Here is a 23,716-nt window from a genome sequence, read left to right as displayed (position 1 = left end):
ATTATTGGATTCATATGTTAAAACATATATCATTGTAGAACATAATCGTGAAATTAACGGATTCTTGTGTTAAAACATATATCATTACAGAATATATTTGTGAAATTAGCGGATTCATGTGTTAAAACACGTACGGTTATATCACATACTTGTCAAATTAGCGGATTCATATGTTAAAATATGTACGATTATATAATATAGTTGTGAAATAATTGGATTCACATATTATGTATCATTATAGAACATACTTGTGATATTAGCAGATTCATATGTTAAAACATGTACGATTATATGACATATTTGTGAAATTAACGGATTCATATGTTAAAATATATACGATTCTATGTCAACATACTTGTGACATTAGCGGTTTCATATGTTAAAATATGTACGATTTTAGAACATATTTGTGAAATTAGTGAATTGTATATGTTAAAACATGTACGATTATGGAACATACTTGTGGATTGTTGAAATATGTACAATTATCAATGAACATCGGACAAAATGTTGTAATTATGAGTCAAATTTATTTAATTATTGGTCAAACTTATATAATTATGTTACAATATGTATAATCATATAACATAATCGCGAAATCAGTCAATTAATATCTTACATGTATAATCATATAACATAATCGCGAAATCAGTCAATTAATATGCTACAATGTTTATAATCATACAACATAATCTTGAAAAATAATGGATATATATGTTATACTAACTAATGTTATAGTTTGTGAAATAAATGGATTCATATATTAAATCATGTATGATTATATAACTTGTGACATTAGCGGATTCATATGTTAAAAATTGTTAAAAATACAGATAAATATGTTATAAAGAAAAATGTATTATTGAATTGATAAATGTGTTATAAAATGTGGATACTAATGTTATAATTTGCACGATTATATATCAAACCTTAAATTCATAAATTTGAAAGAAACTAAATATCAAAACAATGTCCAGTAATTATCAAGCATATTACAAGCTAAAAAATATATAAACTCAGTTACAAGTCTATCATATGTTAAAATATATACTTGTCAAATTAGCGGATTCATATGTTAAATTAGCGGATTAATGTGTTAAAATACTTACGATTATATCACATACTTGTCAAATTAGCGGATTCATATGTTAATACATGTACGATTATATAATATAGTTGTGAAATAATTGGATTCATATATTTAAAAATGTATCATTATAAAACATACTTATGATATTAGCAGATTATATGTTAAAACATGTAGTTTATATAACATATTTGTGAAATTAACGGATTCATATGTTAAAATATATACGATTCTAGGTCAACATATGCTACAACTTAAATTGTAAGTCACCCAAGTGTAGGTTATCATATGTTAAAACATGTACGATTATCGGTCAACATTAGTGGATAAAAACATGCATGTGAAATTTGCGGTTTCATACGTTAATATGTACGAATATAAAACATACTCGTGAAATTAGTAGATAAATTGTTAAAAAATGTACAATTGTCAATAAACATTAAACAAAATTGTGTAATTACATGTCAAAATTATGTAATTATCGGTCAAACTTGTGAAATTAATGAATTCATATGTTAAAATGTGTACGATTATTGAACAAACTTGTGAAATTAGTGGATCAAATGTTGCAACATATACGATTATATGTAAAAATTATGTAAATTTTGATCAAAATTATGTAAAATTAGCAACGAAAAAATTATTTAACTGTCTAATTTTTTTTACAAACATAAATGTTAAAAATACAAATAAATGAGTTACAAACAAAAATGTATTATGGAATTGATAATCAGCATATTCTCTTATGTATCGCATCCTGAATTTAATAAAACATGATTTTTTTGCGGCACGCAATGCTTCTTTCCGCAGCGTGAAATGCGCGCTGCGGAAAGGTTTTCCACAGCGTGCAGCGCGCTGCGAAAATATCTTTCCGCAGCACAAATTGAATCGACGCAAGCATGAGCAATCTTGGGTCGACCCCAAGCAGGTCGACCCAAGATTGCTCTGGGTCGACCCAAACATTAAGAAAATTTGGTTTTTAAAATTTATTAATTTTTTTTTATTTTTTATTAAGTAAACAGAAGGACATACACGTAAATTACATGTCCAATCCTTTTTTTTAAATTGGATAAATTTCACTCCCTTTTACCTAAATATCCCTTGCTTTTCGTCTCTTTACTTCTATTCCTAAATTTCAAATCTATGCCCTAATTTCAAATACTAAAATCTTACATTTTCTGCATAATGTATTAATCGAAACAAAGGAGAAATCAATACTAGTACTAGAGAGGTAAATCTCTGTTTTATTATGATATTCATTTGTTCTTCATTTCTAGCACAATGTCGTAATTTACTTCTCTCTGCCTTGTTTCCTATTTCGATTCTGAATACTTTGTATACACATTTCATACTACATGCCATTGAATTATTGAGGTGTTATGGTGTAGGTTTTGGTTAAATTTGAAAACTTGAATGGGTTAGGGCAGTAGTATAGCTATTGATAGAACTTTGAATATTAAAAATGATTTTCCTAATCAATATTTTTTTTCTTTTAAGATCCTTCCAATGGTTGTTGAAGATGGAAATGATGCACCTCCACTGGTGCATAAAGAGCCGGCAGAAGACACTAGTGAACAACATCTTGGTACAATTTTTGTAAATCTTCAATCAGAAACTAATGTAGATGATTTCTCTTGGGATGATATAGATAAATGTGGATTAAGTGATCGTAGTGAATTTGATGACTCCTCTGATCAAGAATACAAACAATCAGAAGAATCAGAAGATGATGAAGAATCTGCAGGTTCTCTTATTCCAAGTGATTTAATTTGTTAGTGGTGGATGATGATGTGTTGGGTGACGAGACTAGTAAGGAAATGCAAGGAACCAATAATAATGATTTGGGTGCAACAGGTGATTGGGGGGATGATATTACAGATGATGAGGATGCTCTGATTTATGAATGCTCAGATGAGGGAGGTCCTAGACATCCAACTTTTAGAGAGGGCCAAGACATGAGTAAATTTAAATTGGTTGTAGGAATGAGATTTAAAGATTTCAAGAAATGTAGGGATGTTCTAACTGATGTAAGCATTCGAGAAGGGTTTGAATTGACCTTTTTGAAAAATGAGAAGAGCATAATCACGGCGAAGTGTAAGGAGAAGTGTGGTTGGAGATTTCATGCCTCCGTAGTGATGGGTGGTCCTACTTTTCAAATCAAGACATTGAAAGGAAAACATACATGTCCAAGGGCTCATAAAAATTGGAGAGCAAACTACAAATATTTGGCTGATAAAATTGAAGGGGTTGTGAGGGAAAATCCAAACATAAAGGCAGATCAGATTTCACAATATGTTAGTAGAGAGTGTGGTGTGGATGTCAATAAATGGACTGCATATAGGGCTAAGAAGCATGCTATCCAGAAAATTAGGGGGATTGACGGTGTTCAATATATGGTTCTCAGAGATTATTGTGAGACTATTTTAAAATTTAACCCGGGAAGCAAGATTATAATTAGGAATCGAGAAGGCAGTGATCCACCTACATTTGGTAAGCTATACTATAGTCTATTTGGGTTGAAAATGAATTTCTTGAGTGCCTGTAGACCTATCGTAGGACTAGATGGTTGTTTTCTTAAGACAGCTTTTGGAGGGCAGTTGCTTGCAGCTATAGGTAGGGATGGCAATGATGGAATGGTCCCTATTGCAATTGCTGTGGTAGAGACAGAAAATTATGAAACATGGACATGGTTTCTTACAGAGTTACTGGAGGACATTGGCGGAATAGGGGAAGATAGGTGGACATTTGTATCTGATAGGCAAAAAGGTCTTTTAGAGGCATTGAAAGACTTAGTACCAGACTGTGAGCATAGATTTTGTGCGAGGCACATGCTTCAAAATTTCAAGAAAAAGTTCAAAAATCCAGAATTGGTTCGATTGTATTGGAAGGCAGCTGGTACAAGAAACAAGAATGTATTTGATGTTGTGATGAAAGAGATTGCAGATCTTGATCCTAAGATTAATCCTAATCATGAAACTGCAGCGGAATGGCTTGGAAATATACCACCTAAACACTGGGCTAAGAGCCACTTTCTAACACAGTGTAAGTCAGAGTGTTTTGTGAATAATATTTGTGAATCTTTTAACAACTTGATCCTAGCAGATAGAGAGCAGCCCATAATCACTATGCTTGAGGGAATAAGAAACAAGCTGATGAAAATGATACAAATAAGAAAAACAAGCATGGAAGGATACACTGGGAATATATGTCCAAATATATTGAAAAGGATTCAAAAAGCTCAAGACACTTCTAGGAGTTGTTTTTCGATATATTCTGGTGAAGAAGAGTATCAGATCCAATATGTGAATGCATTCGGTGTTTTGGACCAGTTTGTTGTTAAATTAAAGGAAAATTCATGCACTTGTGGTTTTTTCCAGCTGCATGGATACCTTTGCTGCCATGCAGCTTGTGAAATTGCTCAAGGTTGACACAAAATTGAGGATTATGTGGCCAGCTACTTCTTCAAAGATGAATACCTAAAAGGGTATTCGCACGTTATCCATGCGGTTCCAGGTGTGGTGGACTATTGCAAGTCCAGTTGTGAGCCTCTTAGACCACCTCCGATCAAAAAGAAGAGAGGTAGGCCCAAAAAAAACAGAAGAAAGGACCCGGATGAAGGCAAAAGTGTTTCTACTAGAAAAGGCCTTACCCACACTTGTTCTAGGTGCTTGGAAGTGGGTCACAATAAAGCAACTTGCAACAAGAGTGTGCACCCTAAATCAAAGCTGAATAAAGTAGTTAAAATTCAGTATGTATTCATTACTTTATCTAAAATATATATGAAATAAATATTTTGTCACTGATTTTTAATGTCAATGTATAGGGGCCAGAAATTGTTGGAAACAGTGATGAAATGGGACACAAATCCACTCAAGCAAGCAGTTCAGCCTTTGCTTCGAAAAAGGTACCACATATACATTTTCTTGTATCAATATACTTCATATTCAAGTACTACTGATTTTGTATAGACATTCCAATGTTAATTATAATTGTTTCCTGTTTCTATATTCCACTTGCAGAGAAAAAAAAAATAATGAATCAAAGCCCAGACAAAATAGTACAATTGGGCAAGCAAGTGATATACCGAGAGAAAGTGTTGCACAAGAACATGGATCAGTGGTGATGACATTTGAAAGCACACAGTCCACTACAATCTCGAAGAAGAAATAGTTGGCTTAGTTTTTATTTTGTGGACTTTATTGTTCATATCATTTTGGTTCGATACTTTGTAGTGCAATTCGAAAAGGAAATATGTATATCATTTTGGTTTGTTACAGTGGTACTTTTGGATACTCATGTTCCAAATCTATGAAATCTATATCATTTTGGATTTACTTTGAAATAGTGTGTTTGTCTCTGATGGCAACACTTGGATTTAGTTCTGTTTTGGTGTGTCTATTTAGGATTTGTTGAATTCTTATAAAATTCAAACTCAAAGTAGGTTTGATGATCTCTTGTTGCTGTCAAATGTTAATTGTCATTTTGTTCCTGATATGGAATCTCTGACCAGAAAAGTTGCATTCTGAAGGAAATGCAATTAAATTGTATTGTTGCCTGTAGCACCAACAGAAGTAGATTAGATCATGCCGAGAGATAAACTGATTATTCTTTCCTCTCTTTGTCTCCCTGCTCCATCAAGGAATACTATAGATGAAATTGAATGCAAATATTTCTAAAAACTTCACAAAGTGTTGCAGTCCAATAAACTCCTTTTTTCCACAGTAAGAGAGTATACATAGTGTGGAGAAGTATACATAAAAGTACTTTGGTTGTAAGAAAAAGTGTGAGTAAATATTGGAGCTCATAAGACATCAAAGTACTCTCCTTTGAGATCAATTTCTAGATGATGTATTGATAGGCGGCTCTTTTTCTTTTTATGTGATGCAATATGGAAAAAAAACACAGAAAGTAACATTCTTTAAGTATTTTTTGCCCCTTAAAACACAAAAATTCCTTGTTTAATTTCAGCAGAAATCAAAGCAAAACTCATTCACAACTATCAAAGATCCACAATCACATCAAGAACACGAGCCACAATTCGAGATTTTGTAATTTTGGTTTCAAGCAGAATTTTTTTATCAATCTTCAACATCCAACTTAAAACACACTTGAATATCCATTCAAATGATGTTTGTGTACAATTTATATCACAATAATCAATGTATGAGAGTAAAAATTGGAAAGATCAATTCATTATACCACAATAATTTAATTACAAACCTTGGATAATGCTTACATAAGAACATTAAATTGTTCATACTGCACTTGGCAATAACCAAGTTTCTTACATCCTAAAATTTCATTACATTGCATTTGGTTCTACCACAAGAAACATCAAAGTACTGCCACAAACCTAATTTAGCTTCATTAATCTCATTTCAAGCAAATCACAGCAAGCAACAGAAACAGTAATGCACAAGCAACCCATCCAACGTGTATGTAACCATCCCTCATTTCAAATCGAGAATTGACTTCATTCTCGTTTTCACCAGCACAAAATTTACTTCCATCGACTGGGGTTCAGCAGGGGTACTCCATTCACTAGATTCGTTGTACGCCTTATTAGATGGAGCAACACCAGGTATCCACGAAGCGTAGTCTAGCTTGCATCATTTGAAGAACCCGCAGTGGTTGGATGAGCAACAATAATACAACATCCCCTTGGTTTGCTTAGTCTCGAAAGTGACGACTCTGATATCGGATCGAAGTTGACAAGAACACACCGGTGTAGGGGGAAATCTCAAGTCAATGTTGGGCTTCACGTGACCTTTTCGACCTTTGCTCGAAGACTCCATTTTCTTCCTGCTCAAAACATTTGGCGTGGAAACTAAGATCGTAAAGGGAAGAATTGGGGATATAGGGTTTGAGCAGATGTAAAAGAATTAAGAAGGTTTTTTTTTTAAAAAAAGAATTAAGAAGGGCATTTTTGTACCAAAAGTGTTTTTTTGTCAAAAAATCTGATGCATAGACTCAATTACGGCGTGTGTTCACCACACTCAATGTTAGGGGTAAACCGTGCAAATTTTTTAAAAGGTTAAGGGATTTAGTGCTTATTAATTTTTCACAGGGGAGAAACGTATCTTTTCAATATTTCATAGGGGTGGTTGGTGTAAATAACTCAATATATATATAACAAAGAATAACACACACCAACATAGTGTTGCAACTTGTTTCTCGTTAGTGGCCCCATCCGAGATTCTATTGAGACTATTATCGTTCGATCAATCCCTTTTCCCTTGAGAAGTATAGTGGTATTTTCTTGACCAATATATACTGACTCGCGGTATTCCATTAGTTCATCCACCAAATGTGTGCACACAACGTACAATTTGATGGAGGAAGGGGTTGGGGGAAGTTGGGATTGGTGGACTGAGAGGAGTCAGGATCGATGGATTGGGAAAGTTGGGATCAATGGGCATCGAAATATCGCTGCCATCAATTGAAACACGAGGTGATAACAATGAGGTTGATGGTGGTAATGGCGGAAAATAAATGCCGGAATAATATGATACCTGTGATGGTGGGGGAGATGGTGTCACAATCTCGATAGCCCGTATGCCACGAAATGATCTATCCTCGGATTCGTGTGATGATAGAATTTTTAATGGAGAAAGAATCATCTCATTATGTATTGTATCTATTTCTAATTAGTAAAACAATAATAACTGAATATCAATATTCACAAGAAAGATGAAAATAATGGTTTTTGTTCCATCTCTGAGACCGTAAAGCTTCTCATATTTATAATACCTATCAATTATGCATAAATATCAGTGGGGAATACTACGAGTCGGTATATATTTTTCAAGAAAAGAACAATATACTTCTCAAAGGCAAGGAGAATAATGATCGAACGATAATAATCTCAAATGGAAGCTTTGACGGGGCCACTGACATGAAACAAGTCGCAACACTATGTAAGTGCTTGCTATTCTTTGTTATATTTCAATATGTAGAACTACAATACCACTACATGTAGAAAGTTTATAACATGTTTGAGTAAAACTTCTCATTGACTAAACAAAAATGGTTCTGTGCTCGAGATCTAACTATTTTGAATGAGAGAAATTGTAGAGTAGCAGTATAAAATTGGTTTTATAATTTTGTTTTCTTCAATCCCTAGATCAAGGGATCTATTAAACCACTGCATGCTCAATTATCGAGGAGGGCAATTCTATTGTAATTATCAAGTTCACGGTCACCATTACTTGACTTTTGGAAGCGGTGCTACTTATTTCCAAAATACGGAGTTTGTTGCTGAAAAATTAGGTCAAGACGAGAAGATTGTTTTTTCCAGTCCATTTCACTAATCACCACCGTATGTTGATGATCAATAGCTTCACATTTCACCACTATGCCTTTTTACATATATGGTCGGTGGAAATGTCAAGAATAAATCTCTAGGATTGTTGGTGGATAATTTGGAGGGGTTTGCTGAAATTGCAGGGATTCAATCTTTTATGGATGAAACAATAACATACTGCAGTAGATAATACTAGTGTATTGATGATGCATGCTTGTATAATATTTTTGTAATTAATTTGATTTATATTCAAATAAGAGTAATTTCATATTTGTAAAATTTATCAAGAGATTAAATTACAATTTGAAATTTCGAAACTAAGAAAAAACAAAAGAAAACAAAAAATGTAATATCTATATAACATAAGGACAATTTTGATTAAAAAAATGATGTTTAAGGGACATATTTTTTATATATAAAGGAAGATAATGACAAAGCTAATTTGTCTATATAGGACCGAGCGCTTGTTGCTTTACTAAAAGCTATAACTGCTGGTAATGGTGCAACTCAAATATTTTAAACCGCACAGCAGCCTAAGCGTCATGGTTCGACCGCTCTACCAAGCAGGGACAATTATTGCACCCCAACAATCTCTCTCCCAATAATTGCACTCCTTGCAATCAATGAGAATCGACCCCATAGCCTTGGCTCTGGTATCAATTGTAGGATCGAGCACTTGCTGTTAACCCAAAAACTATAGCTGGTAGTAATTGTGCAACTCAAATTTTTTAATCCGCACAACAACTTAAGCGATGTGGTTTGACCGCACTACCAAGCAAGGACAATTATTGCACCCCAAAATTCTAGTTTCACTCTTGTTTTAACACTTTACAATTAGTTCAAGAGTAATGTGGTTTAAAAGGACATTAAGAAACCAAACTTTTTCAGCATTCTTATTTTTTGTCATATTTAGTTAAAAAAACAGAATGAGTTCATTTGTAGCTATTAAAAAAAGTCTTATTATGATCTTATTATTTATAATAGATCATGATTTTTGGACCGTAAGGAAAAATATAATATTTAATTCTCGTGGTAAAATTTTTAGGAACTTGTACCTAAAAGACATAATAAATAAATTGTGATTTAGAATGTTTACACATGTTAATGTTTTGTATTATAATGTAATTGGATAAAAAGCATTTTGAAAGTCATGGCGAAAATATTGAATTTAAAGTAATGTTATATCAACGGCGGTTAAACAATTGAATTTAAAGTAATGTTATATCAACGGCGGTTAAACAATTCAAGAATAAAGAATGATTTACAAGAACCTAATCGTCGGCCAGATTTGTCAAAAGCAAGCCCTATAGTAGAGAAAATTAAGGAAGCCTGAATCGTATGTAATTCGACAAAGTAACAAATTTACCTCTGGACTCGAAGTTAGGCTGAAATAAAGTGGTAAAAGGAACAAGTCTACAGGTTCATTACTTAACATGACTGCAAAAGAAAGAAAATTTATATGTGATTAGACTTTAATTCCCTGTAATTTTAGAAGCCAAAATAAATCAATCAAGTGTGAGATCTAAAGTTTGCCAAAGAAGACCAACTCTGACGAGGACTTGACGAAATAGATCAGATTATCGACACAATTTGGAACATTGATTTTCATAGAACACAACTATGAGAAAATCCAACAATAACCCTTTCTTCATGATAACATTTGGTAATTCGGTTAAAAATCTTTTCATTCAGCGGTCTCGTATTTTCATTGAATTTGCAATAAGGTCATCCATAGTAGAGAGGTTCAGCATCCTCATATGACTATTCTTGTCTTCTACCTCAGAACATATTGGGTCTTTCTCACCTGGTACTGACCATCTTAAAATTGAAAAAAAACAAGTATAAAACTCTTGAACGAGAATAACAGTTTAATCTCCTTTAAATTAAATAATTGCAATAAAGTTCAGACATTATAATCTGATAGCCCACACATGGTCATTTTTTTTCTTGGTTCTGACTGATTAGACACTAAAATATAATCAAGGAAGCTTCGGCCATTAGAGTGTTTGTGAGGATCCTATATGTTCTACATACCGAAAGGACATCATCAAACATTTGATACAGGCACAAGGAGCATAACTTGTCTAAACGATCTTCACTAATACATAGTACCGTAGAAGATGCTTCAAAAAAATTATGTTACACAACATCCAAAATGAACTATATGAACTGGACACCAATAAGACAAATATGAATCAGAATCACAATGTATTTCACAACTGCGACCCATGATGGTTGTACCATATTCCTGTAATCAAGAACACTTACAGCCAAGGTACGAGCTTTTCTAAAAGACTGCACCTTGGCTTCCGTCTTGGTGTTGGAAGGTATGCAAGAGGTATACTTTTAATAACTATGCTATAAATTAGGCCCTCCAAAGGTTATTGACATATGCTTGGAGACAGACAAAAACTTGGTAACTCATATGAACCAATCTTTCAATCATGTGAGTTGCTAATTTGGGTTAAGATATAGTCTGCCGGATCAAAACAAAATTAACCCAAATTTGATGATTTAAAGCAACATGAAATATACCATCCTAATTACCCAAATATAAGGAAGTAAATAAGAAGTTCTGAATCAGGTTATAATATTTATATAAAAGAAATCATTAAAACGAACTTTTGGAAGCAGCATTTTGGTACAGAGTGATTCATCAAAGTAAAAACCTTTGCCCATGCCTTTCAGAGTTTCTGATAGGAGTTCAGAAGTATCCACTTCTCTTAAAGCCGCACAAGATATATAAGCTCATAGTCTTTTACACGTCCTAAACCATGGAGACTCCAACACTAATCTCTGTATCGCATCATCTGCAGAAACAAACAAACCAAGAGAAACACGAACCCAATGCCATTAAGTTCAAACAACGGTGAATAACGCGAATCAAGAACCAAATCACGCACATGTATATACCTTCTCGAGGTCTGAGGATGGGATCCATTGACTTGAGTTCCTTTTTAATCTTGAGATGAAGGGACTTCTTCAGCTGGAAAATGGTATCCAAATCAAGTGGCGCTCATGTTGGCGAAGGTTGAGGTGGCGGAGGAGCGAAGGCGGAGGTGGAGAAGAGGGGCAAAAACGGTAGGGGTCTTGGTTGGCAGTGGTGGAGATGGGGCAGCCGCTAACGTGCACGGTTGTGTAGGTCGAGTCGAGTCGAGTCGAGTCGAATCGAATCGAATCGAATCGAATCGAATCGAATCGAGCTTTGAATATTCAAGCTCGGTTTATTTATAATCGAGCCAAGCCCGATCTTATTTAACAAATATATTAATGGCTCACGAGCTAATTCGAGCTTTTATCGAGTTTAAACGAGCTTAATATATTTAAACTATAAATTTAAATATTCATTAAATTAATTAAAAATTAAATTATATATTTGAAATATATAATATTATTATTAAAATTTGTAATTTTATTCTAATAAATTAATTTTTATAGATTTTTCAATATTTTTCATAAGTAAATTGTAAATTTATAAATTAAATATCAATACTATTATTTTTTCGTCTAATAGATGACTTACGAGCTTGTTAACGAGGTTGTTCACGAGCTAACGAGCCTGTTAACGAGCATGTTCAAGAGCTAACGAGCCGAATATTGTAAAGCTCGAGCTTGGCTTGTTTGCCTTAACGAGCCTCATTAAACGAGCTCGAATGAGCTTTCGGCTCATTTACATCCCTACCGATGTGTCATCCGTCTTGCCAGTCCATGGAAAAAGAGGGTTAATATGGTCATTGCGTATTACAACCATATCCTATGAATAATCAGATATATATTCAGGATATTGGTATGTGCGTACATAAAATGTTACATGCATAGTTACACGTTTTATTAAATTAGAAGAAAATTTCATAATTCTTTTAAAAATTATTTCTTTTTAATCGACAATTATTTGTCTAGCTCAAAAATTATTTCAATAAAAATATATTTTTTATTTATTGTATAGTTTTAAAAGTGTCAAAATTGAATCCGATCTTATTCGACCAAAAGAATATCAGATTATGATTGAGATTTTTGGGTTCCTTCGCAATAGAAAAATATTGAAAAGAAAACTGACTATAACTGAAAAAAAAAATCAAAAGATAGTAACGACTAAATTAAATGACTTACAACTAGCCCTATAGGACCTAAAAATGGGGTGGATGAGTCTGGACATATATGCATAATACTTATTCAAGTGTTGGGCGTTCCAAGACCTTTTCTTTTTTTTTTTTTGCCTTTGTGAATCTTCTAAGTAATAATTAGTTACTTCTACTTTCCCAACCACTTTGAAAGACCCTTTATACTTTGCATCAAACTTTTCTCTTTCTCCCAGAGTGATGGATTTTTCTCATGACTAAGAGGGTGTTTGGCTAAGCTTATAAGCTTTTGAAAACATTATAAGTTGTTTCAGAGCTTATGAGCTCAGCCAATTTCTTTGACAAATTTTTTGTCAAGCAGCTTATAATCTGTCAAAATAAGTTGTTTGACAGCTTATAAGCTGTTTTTTAAAAAGTAAGATCACCCATATTTTTTTAAAAAAGATCTTATCATGATATTTTACTTCTTTATATTATCCTTATAAATTATTAAATTCTCTCCACACCCTCTGTCCATTTTTTCTAGATAATTTATCAATTTTTTTATAAATTAAAATAAAAAATAGTTTCATTTTTTATATGTTTAACATTTATGATAAATTTAAAACTATTTTTGTATGTATATTACTATTTACATTACTTTTATAGTATTATACCTTTTTATTATAATTTCAACAATAAAAAAATCTTATAATATCAAACTCATCAAAATATTTAAGTTGTTTAAAATAAGTTTATCAAAACACTTTAACAACTTATTTTTAAAATAAAATCTGACAGTTTATAAGCTTCTAAAACAGCTTATAAGATTCTAGAGCTTATAAAAATTATTTTTAATAAGCTTAGTCAAGCACTCTCTTAGTCCTCTTCTTTGAAAATTTCAGGTCGAATATTCTTATTGTAGGCTCGTGCCATCATTTTGTGGTAGACCGTTAGCCTTACGGCTGCTCTAGACCTATTCTCTTCAACCAAATCCAGATCCATTGCTCGTAGTTCTTTGTTGTTCGGACCATACGCTATTATCTTAACACTATCCTGTCCAAATTGTTTCAAGAGTACTGTCTCTGTCCCGTATACCAAGCTGTAAGGGGTCTCCCTTATCCCAATTCGGGTCGTGGTTCGGTAAGACCAAAGGATGGTGGGGAGCTCGTCCACCCATTTTCCCCGAGCTATGTCTAGTCGTACTTTGAGTGCTTGGACGATTTATCTATTGGTGACCTTAATCTGCCCATTGCTTTGAGGATAAAAGACATAGGTAAAGATTTGTTCAATCTTCATTTCCTCACAACAGGCCTGGACTTCGGAATCACAAAACTGCCTTCCGTTGTATGATATGATCCGACCAGGTATACCGAACTGACATACAATGTTCTTCCATAGGAAATTTAATACTCCGTTCTCCGTTATCTTGGACAAGGGTTCGGCCTCCATCCACTTAGAAATGTAGTTGATTGCCACTAATAAGAATTTTCTCTGTCTCGTGCTGATAGAGAAGGGCCCAATGATGTTCATCCCCCATTGATCAAATAGGCAAGCTGCTACGATTGCTTTCATGGATTCCACAAGTCTCCACTGTAGGTTTGCTCAAGTGATTTCCACAACATCTATCATGAATCTTTCGTAAGATATTATTAGCTTCCTTTGCTCCCATAAATTTTAGAAGAGGAAGATAATGACAAAGCTAATTTTTCTATATAGGACCGAGCGCTTGTTGTTTTACCAAAAGCTATAACTGGTGGTAATGGTGCAACTCAAATCTTTTAAATCGCACAGCAGCCCAAGGGCCATGGTTCGACCACTCTACCAAGCAGAGAAAATTAAGGAAGCCTGAATCAGATGAATTAATTGTAACAAATTTACCTCAGGACTAGAAGTTGGGCTGGAAGAAAGTGTAGTTACCAGATAAAAGGAACAAGCTAGTACTCTACAGGTTCATTACCTAACATGACTGCAAAAGAAAGGAAATTTATATGTTATTGGATTTCTTCAGTTCCCTGCAATTTCAGCAGACAAAACAAATCAATCAAGTGCGAGATCTAAAGTTTGCCGAAGAAGACCAACTCATCAATTATCGACACAACTCGGAACATTGATTTTCATATATAGACCACAACTATCTATGTATGAGAAAAACCAAATATATATATATAACCCTTTCTTCGATCAAGATAACATTTGGGTAAAAAAATTACTTTTCATTCAGCAGTGGCGGAGACCATTATTCAGACTTTCGTCACATTCTCCATTTCACCAGGATCCCTGTTTGGAGGTCTCAACAGGAATCTAATTACAAGAAGGTGAAGTAGCTCGGATATGAAGAAAATAATATATAGCGATGATTATTATTATTATCAGAAGCACATTAGGGCTTATCTTATTATATTCAGATTGAACCCAGAACCGGAATATTGTGAAGCGGTGATAGGGGGTGGGGGTGATTGGAAGAGAAAATAAGGCTGTTGCTAGCTCTTTGATTTCAAGAACCTTGTTCATATTTTTCTTGAAAAGTTTGAAAGAAATACCAAGATTGGATCTTTATTCAAACATCATATATAAATGAGTAGATGTGGGAAAAAAACATAGGCTAAATGGAGAAATAATTTCAGCAAGTTTTGAGAATATGAATTCGTAGAGGGATGAATAAAGAGTTTGTGATGGATAAGCGCTAAAAGATTTCTTTTCAGAATGAACATTTAGATCAAAGAAGAAACCTGCAAGGTCAAAATCACAGAAGAGGAGACAGCTGCTGGAGAGGGAAATAAATGTGATGCACAGAAGGTGAGATTTGAATTTGCAGCAATAAATTAATCAGAAAGAAAATAGCATCAAATACCCCCTGTACTTATTGAAAGCTAATGACTTCCTGTGTAATGGATTTGAGCAAATGAATATTTCTATTATATATTTTTTAGCTCACTCTCCCCAAAATATATTTTTTTGTCAAAAATATATATTAAAAGACAAAAAATATCTTCATTTAATAATAATACTCTATCATTTTGTCAATTGATATATTATATATTTCAATCCATCAAATTTGTTGTGCAAGGATTTATTTATTTTTTTTATCACTTAAAATCAAACAAATCTCAACTTATTGAATTGAATTATTATGTTATGATTATATTATATTATCTTATATTCACTACATGAAAAAAATGTGATTAATTTTTTTTTATAAAAAACTAAAATGAAATATATAAAAAATTTCACATAAAAAATAAAATTTTGTCGAAACATAATTTTTAGAGAATTTAAAAATAATAACACAAAATAGATGTTTGATAATAAAATATATTTTTTACTAAAAATATATTAAATCTATTTTACCTATAAAAATGAATAAAAAGATAAAGTTTTTCATTGTAAATTTTTTATCTTGCTCTCAAATTATTTGTTAAGATTAACTGCATAACATTTAAATTTGATGAAAATTGGTGCCAAAAAATAGGGAAAGCTGTATGGAATGCAATTAATCTTAACAAATAATTTGAGGATATGACAAAAAATTCACAATGAAAATTTTATATTTTTATGTATTTTTATAGGGAAAATAGATTAAATATATTTTTAGTGAAAATGATAGAGTATTATTTAATGAAGATATTTTTTTCTTTTAATATATATTTTAGACAAAAAATATATTTTGGGGAGAGTGAACTAAAAAATATATAACATATGGGTTCATTTGCTCAAAATACAATACACAGGGGGTTATTGTCTTTTCAATAATTTCACGAGGGTATTTGGTGTTATTTTCTCATGCGGATAGGGACTTTCATGCTAAATAAATTATAACATAAGGGCTTAAATGTTCAAACTCGTCACACAGGAAGATATTAGCTCATACATACTTTCACAAGGGTAGTTGAAGCAATTTTCTCATAAATTCATCAGCACAGCCACAGCAGCATCATTAATGGATCCAAGTAAATTACCTCCAATAATTACAATTAAATCTATATATGTCTATTGCGGTTGATTAGATCCTACCCTATAGGTATTACCCCAAGTAGTAGGTGGAATTATTTTATTGGTTCTTATCATGTAGGTCTCACTCAATTATGTGGGGCTCACATGATATTAACCAATAAAATGATTTCACCTAGCCCATGGTTACCCATGGGCTAGGATGAAATTTTTCGTCTAGTGCATGGCTACTGCCTATAAAATAGTAAAAAAGGGTTTTAAGAAGAGTTAATGTGAAATAAAATACATTCAATATAAAATTAAAATGACCAATCAGACTCGTATATAAATTACGTGTATGTTTGATTATCACAAAAAAAATTACAGAGTATATAATGCATCAAATAATGGCATATGAAATAAGATTAACAAGAAAGAAATTAATTTTCGTGCATGTTGTGTGCGAAACTAGTTAAAATGTTGGCAACCTAGCTAGGGTTATAGAAAATGTTGTCACATCCATTTATAATTCCATGTCAATTAACTCACCCCCTTATTATTATTATTATTATTATTATTATTATTATTATTATTATTATTATTGTTGTTGTTGTTGTTGTTGTTGTTGTTGTTGTTGTTGTAAAGGGAAAGAGGGGATCTAGCTCGCTAGCCTTTGGATTGACTCAAATAATAATCACATGCATTTTATGGCAAATTACCAATATTGTCTCACAAATTAAATGATAAGACCACAATTGCTTTTATATGGATTGTGCACTCTGATATTATATATATCCAACTTGGGAAAAAAAAGACAGAGAGAGATACAATCTCATTCCCACCATTATCTGCAGACTAAAATTATATTATTGAATCGCGTATTTGGGCCTTTGGCTCATTTAAAAATGAAAGATCAATACTTTTAAGATGTTTTCCAGTAACTCAAGACAACCGGAACAGATTTTCAAACATAACGACATGAAAGAATAAAAATTCAAAAAATATACACATAATCATGACGAAATTGCAAAAAGAAGATTTTGATTTTATCAGTTTAATTCAATATTTTGGTACTTGAAATTATTTAAATACTTGTTTATGAATACATGTTTAATGAAAAAGTTGAAAATACGAAGTGAATTTATTAAAATAATGATAACAAGATAAATTAATAATATTTTTTAGAAAATAATTAATTAATGATAATACATTTAAAATAAAAAATAAAAAATAATAAAAAAAATGTTTTCTAAATATTTATAATTGTATTTTATTAAAAATTGTGTATTATGGGTTGAATTGATTTAAAAATTATTTTCACAAGGGTCAAATATGCATTTTTAATATTTCACAGGGGTATTTGGTGCAAAAAAAATATCAAAATATTTGTCCAGTCGCATGAAGGGAGCGTGCGAAACAATCACTCATCTGAAGGGGCGAGTGTGCTAATTTTTTAAAAGGTTAGGGTTGAAGATGCCTATTAAAATTTCACAGGGGAGAAGTGTGCATTTTCAATATTTCACAGGGGTGGTTGGTGCAAATAACTCTAAAATTATTGATATGATATAATAAATTTATTTGATTTTATAATATTACTGTAAAAAAATATTAATATTATTTTAGATAACGCTAAATTTAGATGAAAATTTTGTGAGGTTTAACTTCTTTCTCTTAACGTTGTGAAATCTTTGCTAATAGAAAAAAATATAAATAAATATCTAAAGAATAAATATCAATTTTTTTTCATTGTCGATAAATATATTTGATTACTTTAATTATTTTTATATGCAACAAATATCGGTCATAATATCCGATCAAATTTCAAATTTAAATAAAAAATTAGTACATATATTATCATATATAACATTTATGTAAATTTTAACATATATATTATCATATATAACATTTATGGAAATTGTAACATATATATATATATATATATATATAATAACTAAAATTTTGTACAAAAGTGATAATATAATATCAAATTTCAAAAATTTATCTCAAAATTAGTACACACACATATATATGTGTAATTTATAAAAAATTTCACACATGTGGATACAAAAAATATATGTAATTTATAAAAAAAAATTACGTAGATGTGGATACAAAAAATTAACTCAAATTAAAAATTAGTTATATTATTTAATCAAATTTCAAATTTAGAATAAAAAATTGGTGTGTTATTAGTAGAACTTAAGAAAATTTATATATATATATATATATATATATAGTAACACGAAAAATATTGATATTATTTGACCAAATTTCAAAATTTGAATAAAAAATTAGTACATTATCATATATAGAATTTATGAAAATATTCAAATATATATAAAAAAAATATGTTACTTGAAATTTAAAATTATTCATAACATTTGATCAAATTGTAAATTTTGAACCAAAATTTTGTATACTATCAAATATAAATTTTATGAATTTTTCCCATATATATGTTACAACAATTTTTTTTTCTTCTAAAATTAAAAAAATAAAACATTATTTTATATATCATTTGTGAAAATTTTCACATAATATGCACACCAAAAATTTGTTTGAAATTATAAAGTTGTGATAACATCATATTAAATATTTAATTTTAAAACAAAAATTAGTATATTATAATGCATATAAAAGTACTGATAAGTGATTTCATCTAATCAAATATAGAACTGAAAATTTTTATATTATCATATATAGAATTTATAGACGTTCACTACGCAGACACAAAAATTACAGAAACAAAAAATTAGTTATAACATTTGATCAAATTTCAAATTATATAAAATGAAGATTTTATACATTGTTTTTTAACGATTTTTTTATCTGTGTGAAGAAAAAATTAGTTCTATATAATTGAGATGAAAAGATTATGATATAAATCTTATAACACGTTTGTATATTTTGAAAACTAATTAAATCATTATATATAATTAAGAGTATTTGTGGAATAATAATATCATTTTATTGGTATAGGTAATAAAAATAAGCTTATCAATGATCAAATAAATTCTAAAACCTAATTTTATTATTAAAACTTAAAACTATGAATTCACTCTTGTTAAATAATATAATGTTTATTATGTGATCATTATAACTATTATTTCGAATGATATTTTAAAAAAATGTGACACAAATGTTTTTAACCGTTGTGATTTTAAATGTGTGGTAGGCCGCAGTTTTGGTAGAAAACTTTCAGAACTTCATTCAATATTTTTAGAAATTTAGTTGCCGACAACGAATAATGTTTGTCATTGCGAAAATGACGGGGATTGACCCGTTCAGGTCGCGGGGATCGAAGAGTTACAATTATTCGAAGTTGACTCTTAATTTTCTATAAATATACGTGCATCATCGAAATCATAGTTGTCTTGAATCAATTTGTTTTTTCCATTGTATCATGAGAGAAATCGAGAAACATCTTTTAAAAGATAGCGTTATAACGTGCCTTGAAGTTCATCAAAATCCTTTCTATATTTCGAAATTTTTCTCAACATTTTTGAGAATTCAAGTTGATCGTTTGGATCATTGTGAGTTGATATAGGTGTGTTACTATAGGACCTTGATGTTGATTATTCAATAATTTTACATAATTAAAATTAGAATAATTACTGAGATGTTAGATTAAAATAATTAGCCGTGTAAAATAAATTACAAAAGTATTTTAAAAAAATATTTTAAAATATCAAGATTTGAATGATATAAAATAGATATTAGAGCTAAAATAATACAAAACAATTGATTTATGGACATATATACGTATCAATATTGATACCCGGGTGAAATATCCCGGGTTATCACCAAACCAGAGTAGCTATCGAGAGCCCGGGGAAAAAGCTTGTTAAGCACGTGACCAGGATCTCGGCTCCCGGGAAGAGAGCCCGAGTATAGCGTAAAGGACTGGATAAAGAGGTGTTAGTCTCTTCCTTAAAATGCGTGATATTCCTTAAAATGCGTATTGTAATAATGAATAGGTATGGACCCACATCATGCAATCATTAATTTTCTTCATAGACTTTCTATAAATATCAGGCCCCGGGTCTGTTGAGGTATGTTTTTCTCACATCTTTACACTCAATTTGTCAGAATATTAAGCTCACTCCATACATCTTAGTCTGACTTAAACATCGAAGTGGCGACATCGAAGGTGGCGTCGAACCTCTGGCGAGTCTTTTTATTTTCTGGTGTGTAGATCTTACCAAAGACGAGACGAAAAACTCGCGTGCTACTTTGCCCGAAACTTTACCCCGGATACCTATTTTATGATAAGGCGCCGTACGTGGGAAATTGAGTCTGAGATGTAGATGGATTTTCTCTCTTTCTCCTGCTGGAAGCGTAACTTTGAGATATTGAGGCTTCAATTTTCGATTCTTGCTGCTTTTTTTTCAAGAATCCCGGACATATTTTGTTGCTTCCGGGAACGTTTTTTTTTTTTTTTTTTACTTTTTTAATCTCGAGTTCAACGGCTGCTTCACCTTCAAAATCCCTTGCTACTCGTTTGGGGTTGCTTCGCAAGTTGAAGAAATATTCTGGAAGGGCATGGCTATGATTAATTGAGCTCGGGGTTTTGGGCTTTGTTGTTTATCGCTCTAACTCGTGAGTTAGTGTTGTTTTGATGATGGATTGGGCTGAGCCAGGTTATGGAGCTCGGATTTGTGTATACTCAACATCTGCGCGGGCTAGGTTTTTATATTTGGGATTCTCGAGTTGCTGTGGTTTCTAGCCGCTTTTGGGCTCTATATCGGCTTGGTTGTGGAATGGGTTGAGGTGTGGTGGAATCACTTTGCATCATTTTCCCCTGCTTCTTGGCTGCGATTTCTGTGCAATTCGAGCTGCCGCTTTTGTGCTTAGGTGATCGGTGGTGGTTCAAGGAGCAAGCACTCCAAATAATTTTGAAACGACCCTAACTCTATAATTAATAAATAAATATGCGGAATTTTTTTTTTATATATATATACTTACTAAATAAAATATGCACATATATGCCCATACATACATGCACAGAATAAAAAGATTTAAAATAAATAAATAAATAACTTAAATAAAAATTGCATTCTTTAAATAAAATAAATATCTGAGTCAAACATTTAATTAAAAATACTGCATAAGAAAAATGATTTAAAATTTGCATGCACTGACAATATTCAATAAAATATTCAAAACTCACAACCACTGAAAAATAATATAAAATGTGTAACATGCTGACATAATCAAAACATGCAATGTGACTCAGACATCTATCACGGTCACGGGGTCACTGCATGTCCGCTCATATGTCCTCGCCGCCGGTATGAGCTACATCCTCCTCTACGAACTCACCTGCACCATACCAGTGTAGTGAGCCTAGAGGCCCAACATGCTAACATAACAAGGGTTTAAAATAATTTAAAATAATTAAATATTAATACATAACATATACATGAATGAGCATGCTTAGAAATATCATAACATATCATAACTTAAATTAACTTAAATAACATAATACATAAATATTGTTGAGCAATTAATTTTCTAACATCGCATGGTTGTATCCGTAGTGTAACCTTAAATCATACATTAAATACTGATCAGCGTGGAAACCAACGTACGTGGCGGTGACGAATCACCTCTTAAATTGGCAGTAAACTGCCCTTCAATAGTTTACATATGGGGACGAATCCCCCTTAAATTGTCACACTACTTCAACTTCCAACATAAAAATATTTTATTATTGCTCAACCTTAAACATTTAATCGTACCTAAAATTATTTCATGAATGCATGTACTTAAATAAAATGTGTGTCCTTCATATATATTTAATTTAATTTCTTACTATCATATAAATATTAAAATAACTTCAATGCATAAAAATAATTAAATATATATTCAGGACACATGCAATTTCTCATGGATTGTACTGGACTGCTGGTCCTAACACTCAAGCCCAATTTCTTAAATCTGGCCCAATAACAACTTAAACTGGCCCAATGGGCCCAAAAGCCCAAAGACTGGCCCAATAATTTCCATGGGCCCTAAAGCCCATAAAAATTAGTGGATCAACATAATTAAATTAATTAAGCCCATTAATAAACTTAAGTGAAGCCCAAAAATATAATTAAGCTAATTAACCCAATTAAAACACTTTGACTTAATAATTAACTTAAAAAAAAATACCCGAGCACGACTTACTTAACCCGGACCCGGACCAACCTGAATTGACCCACTACTAACCAGACCCGACCCAGGCCCCCCAACCCGACCCGAATCCCTTCCGAACCCTAAACCCGTCGCCCCTTCCCTGTCCTGCCCGTCCGCGAGCAGCAGCCCTTCTAGGGCTGCTGCCGCCCTGCTCCGGCCGCCCCTGGCCGGAGCCCCGCCGCCCAGACGTAGCCCACGTCTGGGCGGTCCTAACCTGCCCAAGAACCCAGCTCCATGCAGTTCCACGCACCGAGCCGAAGCCTCCTTCCCGAGAACCCTAGCCTGCGCGACCATGGGAGCCGCTCTAAACATTATGGTTTCCTGGGCTCATTTGACTCGATCCCTTCGAGTCCAGGCCACCCCCACACACCATCCGAACCCTTACCAGCAGACAGTGCACCATGGCTAAGGAAAAAACGTGAGTATGATAATTCAAAACCCAAGTACCGTGCGCCTTCAACAATAAAATCGAAACCCTTTCTGAAAAATTTTAAAAATTTCGATGCATACACAATCCACACCACAAAATATCTGATAGGTACGAAAAATAGGGAAGAAAATCATGCCTTTCACCGAAAACGAAGAGAAAAATTGAGTGTGGGACGATTCCGGGACGACGGAACGACGACAACCGACTTGGACCTTCAAAAACCGAGCTATGGAGTAGTTGGAGGCTGCTGGAAACGATGGAGAGTGATGGAGGAGAGTGGGGTGTCGGCTGGGGCTTAGGGTCGATGGGTTTGGGGTAGATTAGGTTAAGTTTTTAATAAAATAGGTTTTTAGGAAATTAAATATATTAATAAGGATTTTAATATATATAAACTATATAACTTAAAAATCTAATTAAGAAAAGAAATCTGATAACCCAATTTAAAAAATATAAAAATCCCGAAATTACAAATTAAGGGAATTTTAAAAATAATTAAAAGTCATTAAAATGGCTAAATTTGAATAAAAATGGACTCCTAAAATTATATAAAATTAAATACTAAGAATTTTGAGGAAATAAAACTCAAAATAATATTTTTGGGCTTTAAAAAGACTCATAAAATAATTTGAATAGAAAGTTGTCATCTCGTCCGTCCACGGTCCCGTCTACGCGATCAAAAACAATTAAATGCTATAAATCATAAAAATCACTAATTATGGGTTAAATGC

The 23,716-nt window shown here is 32.2% G+C and overlaps 1 protein-coding gene and 1 long non-coding RNA gene across 4 annotated transcripts; one reads left to right on the top strand and one right to left on the bottom strand.

The window, feature by feature from the left end:
- The first annotated feature begins 2,194 nt into the window (after window positions 1–2,194).
- Window positions 2,195–4,991, top strand: LOC140874851 (uncharacterized). 3 transcript variants are annotated; one of them, XR_012148239.1, is made up of 3 exons: window positions 2,195–2,318; window positions 2,585–4,821; window positions 4,911–4,991. XR_012148239.1 is itself a non-coding variant. In XM_073278296.1 (3 exons), exons 2-3 carry the CDS (start codon window positions 2,905–2,907, stop codon window positions 4,934–4,936), a joined length of 1,251 nt encoding a protein of 416 aa, XP_073134397.1. In that variant the 5' UTR covers window positions 2,195–2,318; window positions 2,585–2,904; the 3' UTR covers window positions 4,937–4,991. The 3 variants fall into 3 exon arrangements, 1 of the variants encoding a protein (XP_073134397.1); XR_012148240.1 differs by having other exon boundaries at window positions 2,585–4,835; XM_073278296.1 differs by having other exon boundaries at window positions 2,585–4,129.
- Window positions 4,992–10,089: 5,098 nt separating this feature from the next.
- Window positions 10,090–11,528, bottom strand: LOC140889343 (uncharacterized). The gene is made up of 3 exons (XR_012152144.1): window positions 11,304–11,528; window positions 11,060–11,200; window positions 10,090–10,208 (listed from the first exon to the last, which is right to left on the bottom strand). It is a non-coding gene; the product is annotated as an uncharacterized lncRNA (long non-coding RNA).
- Window positions 11,529–23,716: the final 12,188 nt, after the last annotated feature.

The sequence above is a fragment of the Henckelia pumila genome, chromosome 1, assembly GCF_033568475.1.
Source record: "Henckelia pumila isolate YLH828 chromosome 1, ASM3356847v2, whole genome shotgun sequence".
Classification (NCBI taxonomy): domain Eukaryota; kingdom Viridiplantae; phylum Streptophyta; class Magnoliopsida; order Lamiales; family Gesneriaceae; genus Henckelia; species Henckelia pumila.
Note: the sequence above shows the minus strand (reverse complement) of the source record. Positions and strands in the feature narration are given on the sequence as shown.